This window comes from Lathamus discolor, chromosome W (assembly GCF_037157495.1).
Source record: "Lathamus discolor isolate bLatDis1 chromosome W, bLatDis1.hap1, whole genome shotgun sequence".
NCBI classification, from domain to species: domain Eukaryota; kingdom Metazoa; phylum Chordata; class Aves; order Psittaciformes; family Psittacidae; genus Lathamus; species Lathamus discolor.
Window position 1 is genome coordinate 1,797,369 of NC_088908.1, and position 17,727 is coordinate 1,815,095.

Genomic DNA, 17,727 nt, shown 5'->3' on the forward strand with positions numbered 1-17,727 from the left:
GTCCAATATGTACCTAAAGAGTATTTAATTTGGGGTGAAACCAGCCAATGAACTCAGTTATAATCTGTCACCTGCTATATAACATTTCTATGGCAGATAAATGCCCATCTACAGCACTCTGGACTTTGAAAAATAAAAATGTGCTGTCATGATCGTCAGCAGAGAATAAAGTCATGGGAAAAGCTGGCAGAGGCAGCGGGAGTCTCCCAGCACTGCCCTCAGGTCACCATCAACTGACCCGGACTTCCTTTTGATCATTACCCCCAAAAAGAATGAACTTTGACAAAACCAGACAAGCTCAGCAGTGACCATATGAGTTGAGTGGTGTCATCAGCAGGCAGCAATCTAACACTACACAGTCTCCCCTGCCCTGAAAGACTGTTACGACAGATGGAGCCTGACATCATGGACTGAATGAACTCTGAACCTTACAAGGATGGTCCGTAGACTAAGGAATGATATCTGTCTCTTTGTGTGTGTGTGTGTGTATAAATATTTATAAAGAGACAAAAAGCAATGGGATGTTGAAAAATGTGGGATCTGAGCATGATGTGAATGGTATGGAATAAGGGGTGGATACTGTCCTGGGTTCAGTTGTAACAGTTATTTTTCTCCTTCTTAGTATCTGGTGCAATGCACTTTTTTCGGCTTTAGTCTGACTGCATGATTTCTTCTCCTATATACATGTATATATGCACATGTGCTCATACACACATAGCGGTCTTATGGAGAGAAAGATTTATAGTATTCATCCTGAATATAAGAATGGCAAGTTGGGTATGAGTGACAGGTCCCAGTTGCATTCACAGTTGAAACAGAGATGTCAAGTATTTCTAGCCTGCAGAAGTAATTTACTTGTAATACCAGAATGAGTTGAAAAAGCTTTATGGAAAACATTGAGCCCTGCCTAGTCCACTTGTGGAGGATTGGCTTGTCGAAAAAGGTCAAAAGGGCACGTTCCCATCAACGAGCTGAAACAAGACATCTGTGTAGAACAAGGTGCAGACTTCTCACACCAGATAATGAGGAACTGAAGGACACCGGCAAACAGCAACATACTGTGACCAATCACAGCCAAGGCCACTAAGCGATAAGTGCATGAGAAGGAGGATGGTGGGGGGTTGCACGGTGTAGCTGCAAAAATATAGAGCTTACGCAATGCCTTATTTGTGCCGGAGCCAATCGAGTGCCTAGTATTTGCATGTTCACTGTTGTATTAACCGAAGGTAGAAGCCCAATAAACGAAGCTTGCTGGTAACTCATATTGAGTCGTCCAAGTCTTCCTTTCACGACAAATGGTGACCCCGACGTGATTTGAACACGGAGCGGAGGGTACCGACACCACGGCCGTGAAAAAGTGGCACTTGGCTCCAATCTTGCCCCAGAGGGTCAAAGCGGCGCATTGCGCGAAAGGACGACCATATAGATGGGATCTGGGCGCTGCCGGACTTGCAGTGGCTGCATCGGCAGCGTTGCACCAAGGAGGAGGAGCAGCCGAAGCCTCATAGGGCAACGGAGTGCGAGTACCTTAAAAGGGGGTATGGAGAGGCAAGCTGCCCTGAATTTATTTAATTGCTTTTTATAAAAGCGTGGTATTAAGGAGAAGGAGTTAAAGAAGGAATTAGCGGGAGTGATAGCTTATGGAGTAGCGAAAGGTTGTTTCCTCGACCCCAATACGATCTTTGACAGTGACGAGTGGCAGAAACTAGGAGATAAGCTGTGGGCAGCCACCCTTGACGGTGATAAAACGGCAAAGCATTTGGGAAAAACCTGGCGGGTAGTTGCTAACGCGTTAGATCAGTGCCGTGCCGAGCGGCTCGGCGCGGTCTGCTCTAACACCTCAGAGGAGAGGGGGCGGGAGACCCTTGGCCCTTGCCGCCCCTCACCAATACGGTTTATATACCGCCCACCGCCCCCCCCCCCCCCCCCCCCCCCCCTCCGGTTCCCTCCTCGTCCTTGCTTCCACGGGTCTGGCTGAAAAGCTGCCCCCCGGGGACGCAGAATCTGGGGACGTGAGTAAGCTGGTGGAGGAGGGAAACCTGCAAATTGGCAACAAGGGCATGGGTATTGATCGTGAACGTATATGGAAAAAGATAACCGCACAGGCTGCCCAGGAGGGGGATCTTGAGGCTGCCGCTGATATGTTACAGGCATTCCCGGTGACCTGTCAGCAGGGGCCTCAGGGTGGCCTTACAGCTAGTATCACACCGTTAGATTGGAAATTGCTGTTGCAGCTGCGAGCGTGAGCGAATGTGGTGTTCAGGGGGAGCCCGCTAAACAAATGTTGGATTATATCTGGGGGGGGGGGCTGTTACTCCCCAATGATGTCAAGAGTCTCACCCGCCTCATATTAACCCCACATCAGCAGTTGTTATTTAACGCACACTGGCAAGCATTTTGCCAAGAATCAGTGGCCGAACACCACCACCCTGGGAATCCTTTATATGGGCTGACTATCCCCGAGCTGATGGGGTTGGGTCCTTTTCTACGTACAGAGGCGCAGGCCCTCTTAGGGCCTGATAAAATCAGGGAGACAATGGCCACGGCCCGGCGCACCATAGATCGAATTAAGGCCCCTGGTGGATTGCCCTCCTATATGTCCCTGAGGCAGGGCCGGGACGAGTCACTAGGTTCCTTTGTAGACAGAGTAGCCGCAGTCATAAAATCAGCTGGGGTGCCGGAATATATGCAAGGAGCTACCTTAAAGCAGTGTGTCTTGCAAAACGGAAACAGCGTTGTTCGAAATCTTATAGTGACACTGCCAGGGAATTGGAGTGTTGAGGAGTTATTAGAACGTGCCGCGCAAGTCCCTACCGGTAATCAGGCTATGTTAGTGAATGCTATCAAAGAATTAGGAGAGGGATTGAAAGCACAAGCAGAAACATCCCAAAACCAAGTGTTCACAGCCCTCGCTCCTCTCCGCTTGCCCTGCCAACCAGTACCAGCAAAAGCTCTTGAGAGTCCGCTGTTTCCGATGCGGCCAGCAGGGCCACCTCCGGCGAAACTGCCCCGCCAGAGCAGTCTGGTGTCCTCAATGCCAATCTGCTGCGCACTGCCCTGCCGCTTGCCGAAGACTACAGGGAAACGGAGGACAGAACGCGAGGGGGACCCGCGTGATGACACAAGTAGCCCCCCACATTGCTTCCCCCCACCCCTGGCCACCCCTGAGCCTCTGCCAGTTGCCGCAGCGTCTGCAAAGACTGAGGACAGAGATGAAGACAGTCTTTTTGACCCGGACCCTATTGACCCCAAGAAAGAGCCTGTGCGTGCTCATCAGGCTGCTGTTGCTGCTTCTGAAGTTCTGACGCCTGTTAATTCTGATGCTGACCTGGATGATCCTTTTGACATGGAGCCGGAAAAGAAGCCTAATTTATATCCCCCAGATCCTCATGATAAATGGACAGCTGTAAAGGGAGAAGCGAGATGGGTGTGGGATGCAGATGTATTGTGTGCTTTCCCTGTGATGTATGTGCTGGATCAAGACCCGCGGTGGGAAGGCCTCTCGTATGCCCTTATCAGAGGTATTGGGAGGACTGTGGCGGACTGTGAAGGACCGTGGACTTGGGGCCCCATATACAACTCATTTGATACAGTCTGTCTGTGATACTCATGTACTAGAAGTTGGCAAATATGTCTATGATTCTATTGATGCTTGGAAACCTTTATAGATATTGCTGGCCACTTCTTCTGACGTAGACTGGCCACCTGTGTCAGAATGAGTGTGCATTTTGGTCAGTATAAAAGCCCAAGCCTCATGCGATGTGAGGGAGGCAGAGCCTCTGCGGGGACGCTCGCTAGGGCTGAGCCTGCCACCTCACACTGCGATGATGCTTGTTGGAGCTGGTTTCCTGATAGTCTTCACAGGGTCCTTGTGCCACATTCTGTACGTGGGACTTTATAGTGCGAATAATGATTGTCTGGATTTTGTGTTTCAAATATTGTAGTTGTGTGAAATGTGCTTGTAGGATCCCATATGCATACGTATGTGTGTGTGTGTGTGTGTGTGATGAGAGCAGATGGTGTTCTATGTATTTTTTTGTTATCGTGTTCATGTAAAAGTTTTTAACAGGTAGTGGTTTAACATTTCAGGCAAGAAAGGGTTAATGCAAAAGTGTGGTTGCTGACAGGTATTTATGGCTGCTGCTGAAGCAGGCAGGCAGCTGTAGCTGCTGCCGAGCAGGCTGCTGTTTGTAGCCGTGCAAAGCAGAGAGAACAACTTCTGAAAAAAAAAAAAAAAAAAAAAAAAAGTGGCGGGAGAGAAGAAAGGAAGGTAAAGTTGCAGAGCACAGGTAGACAAATGCGAATCCAGGTGATAGATTGGAAATCTATTCAGAGAGAGGCTCTGTCAAACAATGATTTTGATTGTTGCAGGAAAAGATTCTCGCCTTTCCTGTTAAGTACCAGATTAACGCTCAAGGTCAGGCAGTAAATGCTAAAATGTCTCCCTTAAATTGGAAATTGCTATCTCAGTTAAGGCAAACTGTTATTTCTACAGGCATTCAGTTTGAACCCACTAGGCAGATGTTGTCATATATTTGGGGAACAGATTTGCTGTTATATTAAAAGTATTGTGAAATTAATCCTCACCCCTTTGCAGTTGTTGTTATGGAACATGTATTGGCAGAAAACCTGTCAAGAGGCAGTTGCAGTTCAGCGAGGCCAGGGAGATCCCCTGATTGGGGTGCAATTACAACACCTGATGGGAACTGGACAGTTCTCCACTAAGGAAGCTCAAGTCCAGCTAGGTCCAGAATTGTTAAAAGAATCTATGAGACTAGCCTTGCTACTGGGGAGATCATCATCTGCGTTGAAAGGACTATTCATTGTTCCAGGTGTCATCGATGCTGATTATATGGGTGAAATTACGTTAAATTATTTATGCATCTTTGGTGATGAACAAACTCCAGCAGTTATTAAGCACTTTGTACAAACACAAGCGCAGAAGATAAAGTCTTCTTTTAAGGCGTACTATCGAGATCCTAATACAGATTTGTGGCAGGGACCGGCAGAAGTAATATGTCTGGGCCGTGGTTACGCCTGTGTTTCTGCTCCCGCAGGACCCTTGTGGGTACCATCCAAGTGACTAAGACCGGCTGCTGCAGAAGCTCCAGTGACGGCGTCTCCAAGCTAGTGTATGGACCATGACTCGCAGACCTGGGAGCAGCGTCGCTTGCGCCGAGCGCTACAGCCACTAATAGAAGAACTTAACTCCTTAATCAACACAGAGCTTTCGTTGAGCACGGTCGCCCTCCTAGATCCGGTCCATGGCCACAGGCATATAGTGGTACAACTGAGATTGGTGATAGAACAAGTGCTTTGATAACTCTGTAGTTTTTGTCATCAGTGTGACCCTACAGTAGAATTATATTGTGGTGGTTGTCAGTCTATAAGGCATCTTCGCCAGAGTTAGCTGAAACAAAGACTTTTTGTATAGTCTGTCAAATTAGCTTTTATGTAACCCGCTTATAGTGCTTCAGAAATATTTAGCTGATTTTAGAAGTTTCACTTCATAGAGCTGCATATACGTTTGCTTTACAAGCTGCTTCGCCGTTATAGGTCTCATAATTATAGGGGGTTTGTTACTTTGTTATGCTTTGCAATGTTGTTCTGCTTGTTTACAACGACTCCTGACTCAGTCCTTATCCCTTTATAAAGAAAAAGGTGGAATTGTGGAGGATTGGCTTGTCGAAAAAGGTCAAAAGGGCACGTTCCCATCAATGAGCTGAAACAAGACATCTGTGTAGAACAAGGTGCAGACTTCTCACACCAGATAATGAGGAACTGAAGGACACCGGCAAACAGCAACATACTGTGACCAATCACAGCCAAGGCCACTAAGCGATAAGTGCATGAGAAGGAGGATGGTGGGGGGTTGCACGGTGTAGCTGCAAAAATATAGAGCTTACGCAATGCCTTATTTGTGCCGGAGCCAATCGAGTGCCTAGTATTTGCATGTTCACTGTTGTATTAACCGAAGGTAGAAGCCCAATAAATGAAGCTTGCTGTTAACTCATATTGAGTCGTCCAAGTCTTCCTTTCACGACATCCACTGATGTGGGAAACAAGTGGTCTTTGAAAGGTGGGACCTTATTACAAGAACCACCATGCTGTATGCTCTTCAGATTGTCAGCAGAATGTGGAGGCTAGAAAGTCTGAAGCTTCTCAAAAAAAAAAAAAAAACCCAAAACCCTAAAACAAAGAGATGAAAGTGATTGGTAAAATATCTGTGTCATGGTTTAAACCCAGACAGCAACTCAGTACCACACAGCTGCTCACTTGTCCCCCCCCTTCCCCCTCCCCAGGCAGGATGTGGAGGAGAATTCGAAGAACGTAAAAAACACAGGTTGAGACAAGGATAATTTATTAACTAAAATAAAGTAAAATATAGTGATAATCGAAAGAATACCAACAATAACAGTGCAAAGCATTTGACACTGTCCCGCATGACATCCTTGTCTCTAAATTGGAGACACATCAGTTTGATGAAACACTCAGTGGATAAAGAACTGGCTGGATGGCCTCATGCTAAGAGTTGTGGTCAACAGCTCAGTGTCTAGTTGGAAAACAGTTACGAGTGGTGTCCCTCACGGATCGGTGTTGGGACCGGTCTTCTTCAACATCTTTGTCGGTGACATGGACAGCGGGATTGATTGTGCCCTCAGCAAGTTTGCTGATGACACCAAGCTGTGTGGTTCGGTTGATATGCTGGAGGGAAGGGATGCCATCCAGAGGGACCTTGATACGCTTGTGAGGTGGGCTGATGCCAGCATTATGAAGTTCAACCATACCAAATGCAAGGTCTTACACCTGGGTCAGAGCAATCCCAGGCACAGCTACAGATTGGGCAGAGAAGTTATTCGGAACAGCCTTGCAGAGAAGGATTTGGAGGTGTTGGTCAATAAGAAACTTAACATGAGCCGGCAGTGTGCGCTCGCAGCCCAGAAAGCCAACTGTATCCTGGACTGCATCAAAAGGAGAGTGACCAGCAGGTCGAAGGAGGTGGTCCTGCTCCTCTGCTGTCATGAGACCTCACTTGGAGTATTGAAACAAGGGGGACAGAAAATCACAAAATGGAATATATAAACCTTTAGAATCAGTTTTAAGTAATGTTAAGTTTGATGGCTTTGTAACAGTAGCAATGGAAAATTACTAAAGTGCATGATACATAGAAAAAAAATAGAGTGCAGCTAGAGAATACACTGAGCATTCTTGTACAAGATAAATTGTTATAGTTGACAGAGTTTTAAGAAAAACAGTCTAGAGGAACAGGACACAGGGATAAGGAGTATCTGGGAATGGCAGGTGTCCAGGATGGGCTACAGTTTAACTGATAAGTAGGAGGATAGGAGGATTATTATGTCTCCTGTGCTAACGAACCAATTAAACTGGTATGAGCATCTACTGCGCGTGCTCCAAAGGCTGCCAGAAGTGATCAAGATTGTTGGAAGAAGTAAACGACCCTCAGAGACCACCACCACAATTCTCTACGCATGCGGGGAACTTTCTGGAAAATGACGTAATGTATGTATGCCCAGGGACTATATAAGGACAGCTTGTGGAGCAACAGAGAGACACACGTTAGGAGGAGCTATCCCCCGTGTCTCCCAGTGCCGCAATAAAGAATACCTGCTTGTCAGCTTGAAAACTTTGTTGGCAAGTTTGTTCCTGGAGTTTTCTCCGAATCAGTATTGTGTACAGTTCTGGTGTTCTCAACATAAAAAGGACATGGAACTGTTGGAACAAGTCCAGAGGAGGGCCACAAGGGTGATCAGGGGACTGGAGCACCTCCCGTATGAAGACAGGCTGAGAAAGTTGGGGCTGTTCAGCCTGGAGAAGAGAAGACTGCATTGAGACCTCATAGCAGCCTTCCAGTATCTGAAGGGGGCTTATAAGGATTCTGGGGAGGGACTTTCCTTTAGAGACTGTAGTGATAGGATTTTCTAGCAGTCTCCTTTAATTTTTTTCAGAAGCACAGAGGGAGATTCATTTTTGTCTTGTTTTACCTCATGTAATTTAGACCAATTTAAAGCTCTTGGCATTGCATGCTTATCTCCATGCAACACCCATTTTTGAAATCCATTTAACCTTCTTCTGTGTTTATGTTATTCGGATCCCATTGAGGATCTCCCAAAGGAAAATTCTGCTCCAAAGTTCCAGGGAGGGTTTCATTCATGTGTGCTGCCTCTGCCTGTACTTTTGCAACTTTTAATACTATCTGCTTCTCAGTACTATCCAATAAATTATCTGATATTACTTGTAGATCATTCCAGTCAGGATCCTGAGTTCTAATAACTGCCTTTACCACTCTTCCTACCCTCTCTGGATCTTCTCTGTATACCCCCACTGCTTGTTTCCATGCCATTAAGACCGTGATGGAAAACGGCACCTTTACATATACTGGCCCATTCTGTCCTACTCCCTGCCTCAAAGGGTTTAACAATTGGGTTTTGTCCTGGGTTCAGCGGTAGCAGTCATTTTTCTCCTTCTTAGTAGCTGGTGCAGTGCTGACTGGTGCATGATTGGTGCAGGGCAGTTCATGGCCTTCTACCATACAGATCACCCCTCCAGCCCCTTTGATGCTTAAACCTTGCTACTTATGCTTTTTACAGCTGTTTAGGGTGGTAACTTGTTTAAGGGTATGTGGAAGGAGAGAGCATTTTCTCCTTTAAAGGTGTCTGATTAAGGATCTTTTCAATGCAAAAGGAGGTAATAAGAAAAGGGGAAAGCCAAGCCATAAAAAAGAACATATAGAAACTAAAACCTGACTGACAAATGGTAAAGGAGGCGGTAACGACAACCAAACCTGGTCAGTCACCCTAATTGACAAGGGTATATGGAATTTGGAAATGTTTATTTCAGTAAGGTTATCTGATCCAGGAAGACTTTGTCAAATGGCATACTAAGAAAAAGGGGGAAGCAATAAACAAAATATACAGACTCACAAACCTGGCAGGCAAACATAACAGAAACAAAGACAAGAAACCTACCTTGTCAGTCTTGACACTTGATGGAAAAGCCTCACCCTCGCAGGCCCTTGTTCTCATGGGGGATTTCAACCACCCTGACATCTGTTGGAACGATGGCACTGCATGGCACAAGCAATCCAGGAGGTTCCTCGATTGTGTGGAAGACAACTTCCTTCTGCAAGTAATAGAGGAGCCGACAAGGAGAGGTGCCATGCTTGACCTTGTGCTCACCAACAGGGAAGGGCTTGTTGAGAATGTGGTACTCCAGGGCAGCCTTGGATGCAGCGATCACGAGACGGTCAAATTTGAGATCCCCAGGAGAGTGAGAAGAGCGTGTAGCAAGCTCACTGCCCTGGACTTCAAAAGAGCAGACTTTGGCCTCTTCAGGAGCCTGCTTAGTAAGGTTCCATGGGATATAGCCCTGGAGGGCAGGGGGGCCCAAGACTCTTGGTTGATATTCAAGGATCACCTGCTACAAGCTCAGAAGTGCTGCATCCCAACTAGAAGGAAGTGCAGCAGGAGGGCCAGGAGACCTCCTTGGATGGATAAGGAGCTGCTGAGGAAAATCCAAAGGAAAAAAGAGGCTTATAAAAAATTGAAGCAAGGACAGGAGGCCTGGGTAGAGTACAGGGATGTTGTCCGGGAAGCTAGGGACCAGGTTAGGAAGGCTAAGGCCCAGTTAGAATTAAACCTAGCCAGGGATGTTAAGGATAATAGGAAGGGATTCTATAGGTACGTAGCAAACAAAAAACAGACTAGGGACAAAATAGGCCCCCTGAGGAAGATTTCGGGAGAACTGGCTACACAGGATTTGGAGAAGGCTGAGGTTCTGAATGACTTCTTCGCCTCGGTCTTCACTGGCAAAGGCTCTGACTGCACCACCCAGGTCTTACAAGGTAGATGCAGGGACTGTGAGAATGAAGACCTTGGGCCCACTGTAGGAGAGGATCTGGTTCGAGACCATCTTCAAAATCTGAACACACACAAGTCCATGGGACCTGATGGAATCCATCCGCGGGTCCTGAAGGAGCTGGCGAATGAAGTTGCTAAGCCACTGGCCATCGTATTTGAAAAATCATGGCAGTCACGTGAAATTCCCGACAACTGGAAAAAGGGAAATATAACCCCCATTTTCAAGAAGGGGAAAATGGAAGACCCAGGGAATTACAGACCAGTCAGTCTCAACTCTGTGCCTGGTAAAATCTTGGAGCACATTCTGCTGGATGGCATGCTAAGGCACATGAAAAACAACAAGGTGCTTGGTGACAGCCAGCATGGCTTCACTAAGGGGAAATCCTGCCTGACCAATTTGGTGGCCTTCTATGATGGGGCTACAGAATTGATGGATAAGGGTAAAGCAGTTGACGTCATCTACCTGGACTTGTGCAAAGCGTTTGACACTGTCCCACACGACATCCTTCTCTCTAAATTGGAGAGATATCAATTTGATGGATGGACCACTCAGTGGATAAAGAACTGTCTGGACAGCCGCACACAAAGAGTTGTGGTCAATGGCTCGATGTCTGGCTGGAGAACAGTAACAAGTGGTGTCCCTCAGGGATCGGTTTTGGGACCGGTCTTGTTTAACATCTTCGTCACTGACATGGACAGTGGGATTGAGTGTGCCCTCAGCAAGTTTGCCGATGACACCAAGCTGTGCGGTCCGGTTGATAAGCTGGAGGGAAGGGATGCCATCCAGAGGGACCTTGACACGCTTGTGAGGTTGGCTGATGCCAACCTTATGAAGTTCAACCAGGACAAGTGCAAGGTCCTACACCTGGGTCAGAGCAATCCCAGGCACAGCTACAGACTGGGCAAAGAAGAGATTCAGAGCGGCCCTGCAGAGAAGGACTTGGGGGTGCTGGTCGATGACAAAATGAACGTGAGCCGGCAGTGTGCGCTCGCAGCCCAGAAAGCCAACCGTATCCTGGGCTGCATCAAAAGGAGCGTGACCAGCAGGTCGAAGGAGGTGATCCTGCCCCTCTACTCTGCTCTTGTGAGACCTCACCTGGAGTATTGTGTGCAGTTCTGGTGTCCTCAACATAAAAAGGACATGGAACTGCTGGAACAAGTCCAGAGGAGGGCCGCAAGGATGATCAGGGGACTGGAGCACCTCCCGTATGAAGACAGGCTGAGGAAGTTGGGGCTGTTCAGCCTGGAGAAGAGAAGGCTGCGTGGGGACCTAATAGCAGCCTTCCAGTATCTGAAGGGGGCCTATAGGGATGCTGGGGAGGGACTCTTCGTCAGGGACTGTAGTGACAGGACAAGGGGTAATGGGTTAAAACTTAAACAGGGGAAGTTTAAATTGGATATAAGGAGGAAATTCTTTCCTGTTAGGGTGGTGAGACACTGGAATCGGTTGCCCAGAGAGGTTGTGAGTGCTCCATCCCTGGCGGTGTTCAAGGCCAGGTTGGATGAAGCCTTGTGTGGGATGGTTTAGTGAGAGGTGTCCCTGTCCATGGCAGGGGGGTTGGAACTAGATGATCTTGAGGTCCTTTCCAACCCTAACTATTCTATGATTCTATGAAACTGCAAGAGAACCAGGATTTTGCAACTGATAAGGCTTCAAATCTGAGTGTCAAGGGTGCTGGAGGAGGGTTGGTAGAACTATGCAAACTGATGAGGGAGCATGCCGAGAAAGGGAATCAGAGAGGAACAAAAGAGGAATAGACAGAAAGAGGTATAAAAGGGGCTGGTTGCATGAAAAATGGGGCCTGTCAGTATGCTTGACTGACTGAGCCCTGCATTTCATCACTGCAGTCTGTCCTGTTGTCCTGGGTTCAGCAGTAGCAGTCATTTTTCTCCTGCAGTGCTGTGGTTTTGACTTTCAGCCTGGGAACAACGCTGATAACACCAATGTTTTTAGTAGTTGCTAACCCTGTTTACTCTGACCAAGGACTTTCTGAGTCTCATGCTCTTCCAGGGAGGAGGGGAAGCCAGGAGGAAACAGAGACAGGACACCTAACCCAAATTAGCCAAAGGGGTGTTCCATACCACAGCACATCATTCCCAGTATATAAACTGGGGGGAATTACCCGGAAGGGCTAGATTGCTTCTTGGGTCGTGCTGAGTATCGGTCAGTGGCTGGTGAGCGGTTGTATTCTCTTCCCTTGTTATTTCCCTTATTATTATTATTGGTGGTAGTAGTAGTGGTTTTGTGTTATACCTTAGTTACTGGACTGTTCTTATCTCAAACCATGGGAGTTACATTCTTTTGGTTCTCCTCCCCATCCCTCTGGGAGTGGGGGGGACAAAGAAGGAGGGGAGTGAGCAAGCGGCTGCATGGTTCTGAGTCACCAGCTGGGCTTAAACCATGACATTTTTGTTGTCTAGTTCTTTGAGACACTGGAGTCTGAGCTACTACTTCTCCTATCTCATCCCCCATTCCACTACTATCTGGTTCTGCTTCAACACTTCTTTCCCTTACGCGTGAAGGAGGGAAATTCTGTCCCTCCTGTGGGGATTCTAATTCTAATTCTATTTCATCCTCTCTTGGTACTACACACTTAATACACCTCTTTCCAATATCACAAGCTGAACAACAACTCTTTTTCTTATTTTCCAAAGTTAACGTCATCAACAAATTATCTCGACTGATTAACTTACATTCATTCAATCCATTTGCTGTCTCAAATAAAAGAACAAATCTACATATGGCTCGTCATTCCATTTGCCTTCTCTTCTACAGAACAACATTAACTGCAAAATAGTATTATAACTCAAAGATCATTTTTTTGGCCATTTTCCCTGATACTTCAAAACATACAAAGGCCACTAATGGTTACAATATTCAATCATCTGGCTTTTGCGTAAATCATCATGCAAATTTCACCAATGGCAATGTTTTTGGTATCAAATTTGGAAATTTGATTGGTCATCAAATTTCCAGGACTTTTACACAATTTTACAAATCCTGTTGCCATTACAACAAAATACTCAAAAGGTAATTACAAAAAAAAAACCAAAGTCCAACCCAGCAACAGCTTTCACTTACGACTTACAAGCAGACACCTAGGCTTCTGAATGCAAACAGGTACCCTCTTAGCCCCAACCCTGCATAGCTTCCACTGCGTCTTACAGGCAGGCTTTCCAAACCAAATTCTGAAAGAAAAGCCTTACCCCTTTCTCCAGGTAATGCTACAAGGAGCTTTATGAATCAAGGGTGATGTTCTTCCCTGAGAATTCCTCTGTGATGGCCAGAGTTTGATCAGCACTTGATCTCTTCCAGTCTCACTCGCAAGGTCCCACCTAGGGAATGAAGAACTCATCTACAAGAAGCAGATACACAGGTACTTCTTTATTACAGTGCTAGGTGCTAAGTGGAATTTCCACAAATCAAGCACACCCCATGCCGATTTCATAATTACATTTATATACAATAATTACAAGATAGTACACTCCCAGTTACAATGATTGGTTAGTGATTTGCATATAATTATAATATCTGCTGTGTCTTCTGTTATTATGCTTGTGTGGAGGAAGGGTCTTCACCTGGGTCTTCTTGACCTATGGGTGTGTTTTTTAGTATTATAATGAAGGCAGTTCACTTGAGTACACCTTAAAAGTGAGTTTTGTTGCCAAGTTGGCCAGCTACATATCTATCTTGCCAGGTTGTGAAATAACTCATCCCATATACAATAGACACTAGGTGTAGCTGCTCACTTGCTTCCCCTCTTCTTCCTCCCCCCCCCTCCCGGAGGAATGGGGAGGAGAATCGAAAGAACGTAACTCCCAGGGGTTGAGATAAGAACAGTCCAGTAACTAAGGCATAATACAAAGCCACTACTACCACTGATACGCGGATTGACTCCACAACTCATTAAAGTTGTAAAGTAGGTATGCTTTATTCAGCGCTGAGGTGCATGGGGATCGCTCCTCCAAAGAATGCACACCCAGGGTCATTTTTCCTTTACATTTATTCCCTTAAGGCATACATATGCATTAGATTACTGATACACCTATACATATTTATTATCTGTCCCAGCTTCGTATTATAATGAGCTAGAAGGTCCTTTGCGCCTGCGCAGTGCCCCCTCTGGTCATGGGCAGGGGTCTCAAGATGAAGTAAATGAGTCTTCCTCCTGTGGGCAGGGGTCTTCAAGATGAAGTAAATGAGTCTTCCTCTTCTTAAACTTTTCACCTTTTAATCTTAGCGCATGGCTTTAGGGTTTGGTTGGTATCTCAGCCATAAATCATCTGCTTCTCCCCCTTATCAATAGACCCAGACATTCGCATTTCTTTGTCAATAGTTACTTATCAGTAGAACCAGGCCTCTGTCTCCTCCCCTTATCAGTAGTTTGTGCCTTGTTCTGTTTAGTAAGCATGATCGGTGTTTACAACAGACAATACTTTTGTTTAAGCAAGGAATTCTTCTAACTCTCTTATACAATCCCCTGTATTGTTCCCTTGTACATTTATTAACCCTGTATCATCACCACCACCAATAATAATAATAAGGGAACTAACAAGGGGAGAGAATACAATTGCTCAACAGCCACCGACCAATACCCAGGCTGACCCAGGCAGCAATCTGGGCCTTCCAGGTAACCTCCCCCCAGTTTCTATACTGGGCATGACGTGCTGTGGTATGGAATACCCCTTTGGCTAGTTTGGGTCAGGTGTCCTGTCTCTGCTTCCTCCCGGCTTCCCCTCCTCCCTGGTAGAGTGTGAGATTCAGGAAGTTCTTGGTCAGAGTCACGGCAACACAGCGTACAAAAACAACTCTACAACCACCATCTTGCCCCACACCCTCATCATAGTCACAACGGAGCACAGACCGATGGGATGCCGCGCCTATCAGCACGCCAGGCTCGGGGGGAGGAGGGGAAAACGGGAGCGCCAGCTGCATTCCGCGACTGACGGCTGCAGTGAGGTGGGAGCGCGCCCGGGACTGATAGGGGGATGGAAGTGGCGGCACCCACGATGCGGCTTGGAGCAGCCCGAGCAGGGCAGAGCCGAGCGAATACATGGCCTCACGTTTAGCAGATGGTGGCACGCTCGACTGCCACAGCCCTGCCCGCGAGCCCACCGGAAGCGCCGAGTTCGGGTGGTTGCTAGGGAACCGATGAACCGGAAGTTCCGCTTGCCGAGCCGCGGTGTTGTTGTGACAGGCACCGTGCTACTGCCAAGCCCGGTACGAGCTTTCGCCGCCGCACCATGAAGTGGATGTTCAAGGAGGACCACGCGCTGGGTAAGGATGGGCTTGGGCTGGGCACTGCTTGCCGCCTCCCGTGTCGCTGTGTGTTCTGGTTTGTTCCCCGGGCTGGACGGCTTTTCCTTGGGCGGACAGCCGCCCGATGCCCGTGGTGGCGAAGGGTGGCGCGATGCCCGAGGATGCCTCCCTGAACAGCCGGAGATCCCCCTCGGCGGGAGCAAGGCGACTGCGAACCCCACAGGCTGCCGTCCCTGCGGGCCTGGGATACCGGCGATTTCGTTACCGTGCAGTGACTAATTGCGAGTTTTGTCCACAGAGCACAGATGTGTCGAGTCGGCAAAAATCCGAGCCAAATACCCTGATCGTGTCCCGGTGAGTAACCAAGCCAGTTTCATCTGTCTGCTGGGAAGCAAAGATGGATAAGCTGTTTCCATCCTGCCCTCTCATTTGATCAGATCCTACTGTGAAATACGAGCTCACTCCTCTAATCGAGACAACAGGGTTTTATTGAGGGACAAAATCAATAAAGCAAAAGCAACAGTGCTGGGTGTGTGACCGTAGCCAGAGGCACACTGATTAGTGTTTGTTACAGGTTTATATACTTTCACTATTGCATTAGTCATATACATATTCCCTGCCTACACGTGGGAATTATGAATATTATAACTAGCTCCAGGAACATATTATCATAAGTCTCCTCCTCTTGGCATCTGCACACTGCTCTCCAGTGATTGTGGGCAGGGGTCTTGAGGATGAAGTAAGCAGCCTTCCTCATGTGAGCAGGAGTCTTCAAGATGAAGTAAGCAGTCTTCCTCGTGGTGTACTTTTCACCTTTGGCACAGTTGGATGCCCCAGTACTCACAAAACTAGCTGAAACCAGCCATATCTGTAATTCTGATAGCTGGCAAAGATTTATAACAGTGTGACCTTCCTGCAAAATTTATTGCAGGATGGGCAGACAAGGAGTATCCCAAGCTAGCAGATGTTTGGGAGGCTCTGTCTCTAAACTAACTGATAAGTAGAATTCATGTTTACTGTGGCCACTAAATCCTGTTATCTCACCACAGACTTACAACACAAATGTTCTTTAAAGCTAAAGATACTTTAGAAGACTAGTGTGAAACAATTAACTCATGTTTAGTGGGGCCACTACATTCCACAGACTTACAACATAAACATTGTTCTCTTTCTACAACCTAAGTTAAGCTAAAAAGTACTTTATGTTTTCCAGGCACTAGCTTTTCTTATATCAAGCACACCCCCTCCCCCTTCTTTTACCTTTACAAATTCTTTTGCTGTGTGACTCCATTTTGCTCAAGAGTTCTGGCCATTTTCAACTTGTTTTCTAATCTTGTGTCTTTAGCGAGCTTTGTTTCTGTTATTGTGAACTCATACAGTTATGTCCACATAGCAACACCTATGATTTGTGAAAGCCAATACATTTATGTGTTTATCACACTACTAAGGGAATTCATCTTTCCTTGTGTGTTCTTAGGTGTTTTAAAGAGGCCCCAAACACATCTAACTAATCTAACATTCCCTCTTCTGCCCCAGTGCATGTTGACAAGTAAGCAAGAGTGCCTGATCTAAACACTTTCCAGGCATATTTATGCTTTATCAATATCCTGATTTCTTCTAATGGCAATTATATCCCAGCAAATACCTTCAGTGTCCTGAGAATTCATTCTGTGCCCAATCCCAAGAACAATAAGTTCTTTAAACCTTGACAATCTTCCATCCTGGCTCTATGAGGAAGGTGATTTTCCCTCATGTATCCATGTCTATAACCAGTCTTAGTGTGGTAAATTTCCCTATGCAAATCCTGTTGTTTGAAAAGCCAGTGCAAGTGGTGACCTTTTTGCATTAATAACTCCCTACCTGCTAAATAGTGAATGACCTTTCTTCTTCACACCACAATTCCTTTTATAATCATTCAGTCAGATGACCACACTTCACATCTTTGTTACAGCTAGCAGCACGTCCATGTTCTTGACTTACCTGCTTGTGAGTAAAATTTCCCACATCTAGTCTGATCACATGCCAGTTGGTGCCACTTCTGTCTTGCCTTTTGCTAAATAGCAGCCCAGAGAAGAACTTCTAATCCCATCGACTTTCTCTGCTGCTGAGCTGCACCTAGTCACAGCACCTTCTCCAGTTGCAGTCTGGCAGGCTGAGCTGATCCTTGCCATTCCCTTCTTGGCTAACTACCCCCTCATGTACAGACTGCAGTGCGCTAATGACCATCTGTCCTGGTTTGAGCAGCAGCAGTCAGTTTTCTCCTTCTTAGGAGCTAGTACAGTGCTGTGTTTTGATCTTTTGGCCTGGGAACAGTGCTGATAACGCCGATGTTTTCAGTTGCTGCTCGAATGTTTGGTCTGGCCAAGGACTTTGTGAGCCTCATGCTCTGCCAGGGAGGAGGGGAGGCTGGGAGGAAGCAGAGACAGGACACCTGACCCAAACTAGCCAAAGAGGTATTCCATACCACAGCACGTCATGCCCAGGATGTAACGGAGAGTTACACGGAAGGGCTAGAGGGACTGGAGGGTTGGAGGAGGTATCGGTCGGTGCTTGGCTGGGGGGAGTGGGGCGAGTTATTGGTCGGCTGGT

At 46.9% G+C, this 17,727-nt stretch overlaps 1 protein-coding gene across 3 annotated transcripts in view; it reads left to right on the top strand.

Moving 5' to 3' along the window:
* The first annotated feature begins 14,829 nt into the window (after positions 1-14,829).
* The window catches only part of LOC136004335 (gamma-aminobutyric acid receptor-associated protein-like 2), a 34,707-nt gene continuing 31,809 nt past the window's right edge, over positions 14,830-17,727 (top strand). For 2 of the 3 annotated variants that reach the window (XR_010608390.1, XR_010608391.1), the window contains exons 1-2: positions 14,830-15,156; positions 15,437-15,492. Coding sequence is in view for 1 of the 3 variants with exons in the window: in XM_065660764.1 (XP_065516836.1) it covers positions 15,123-15,156; positions 15,437-15,492 (90 nt within the window). In the remaining 2 variants the exon portion in view is untranslated. The remainder of the gene's footprint in view (positions 15,157-15,436; positions 15,493-17,727) is intronic. The other variant, XM_065660764.1, reaches the window with a different exon arrangement.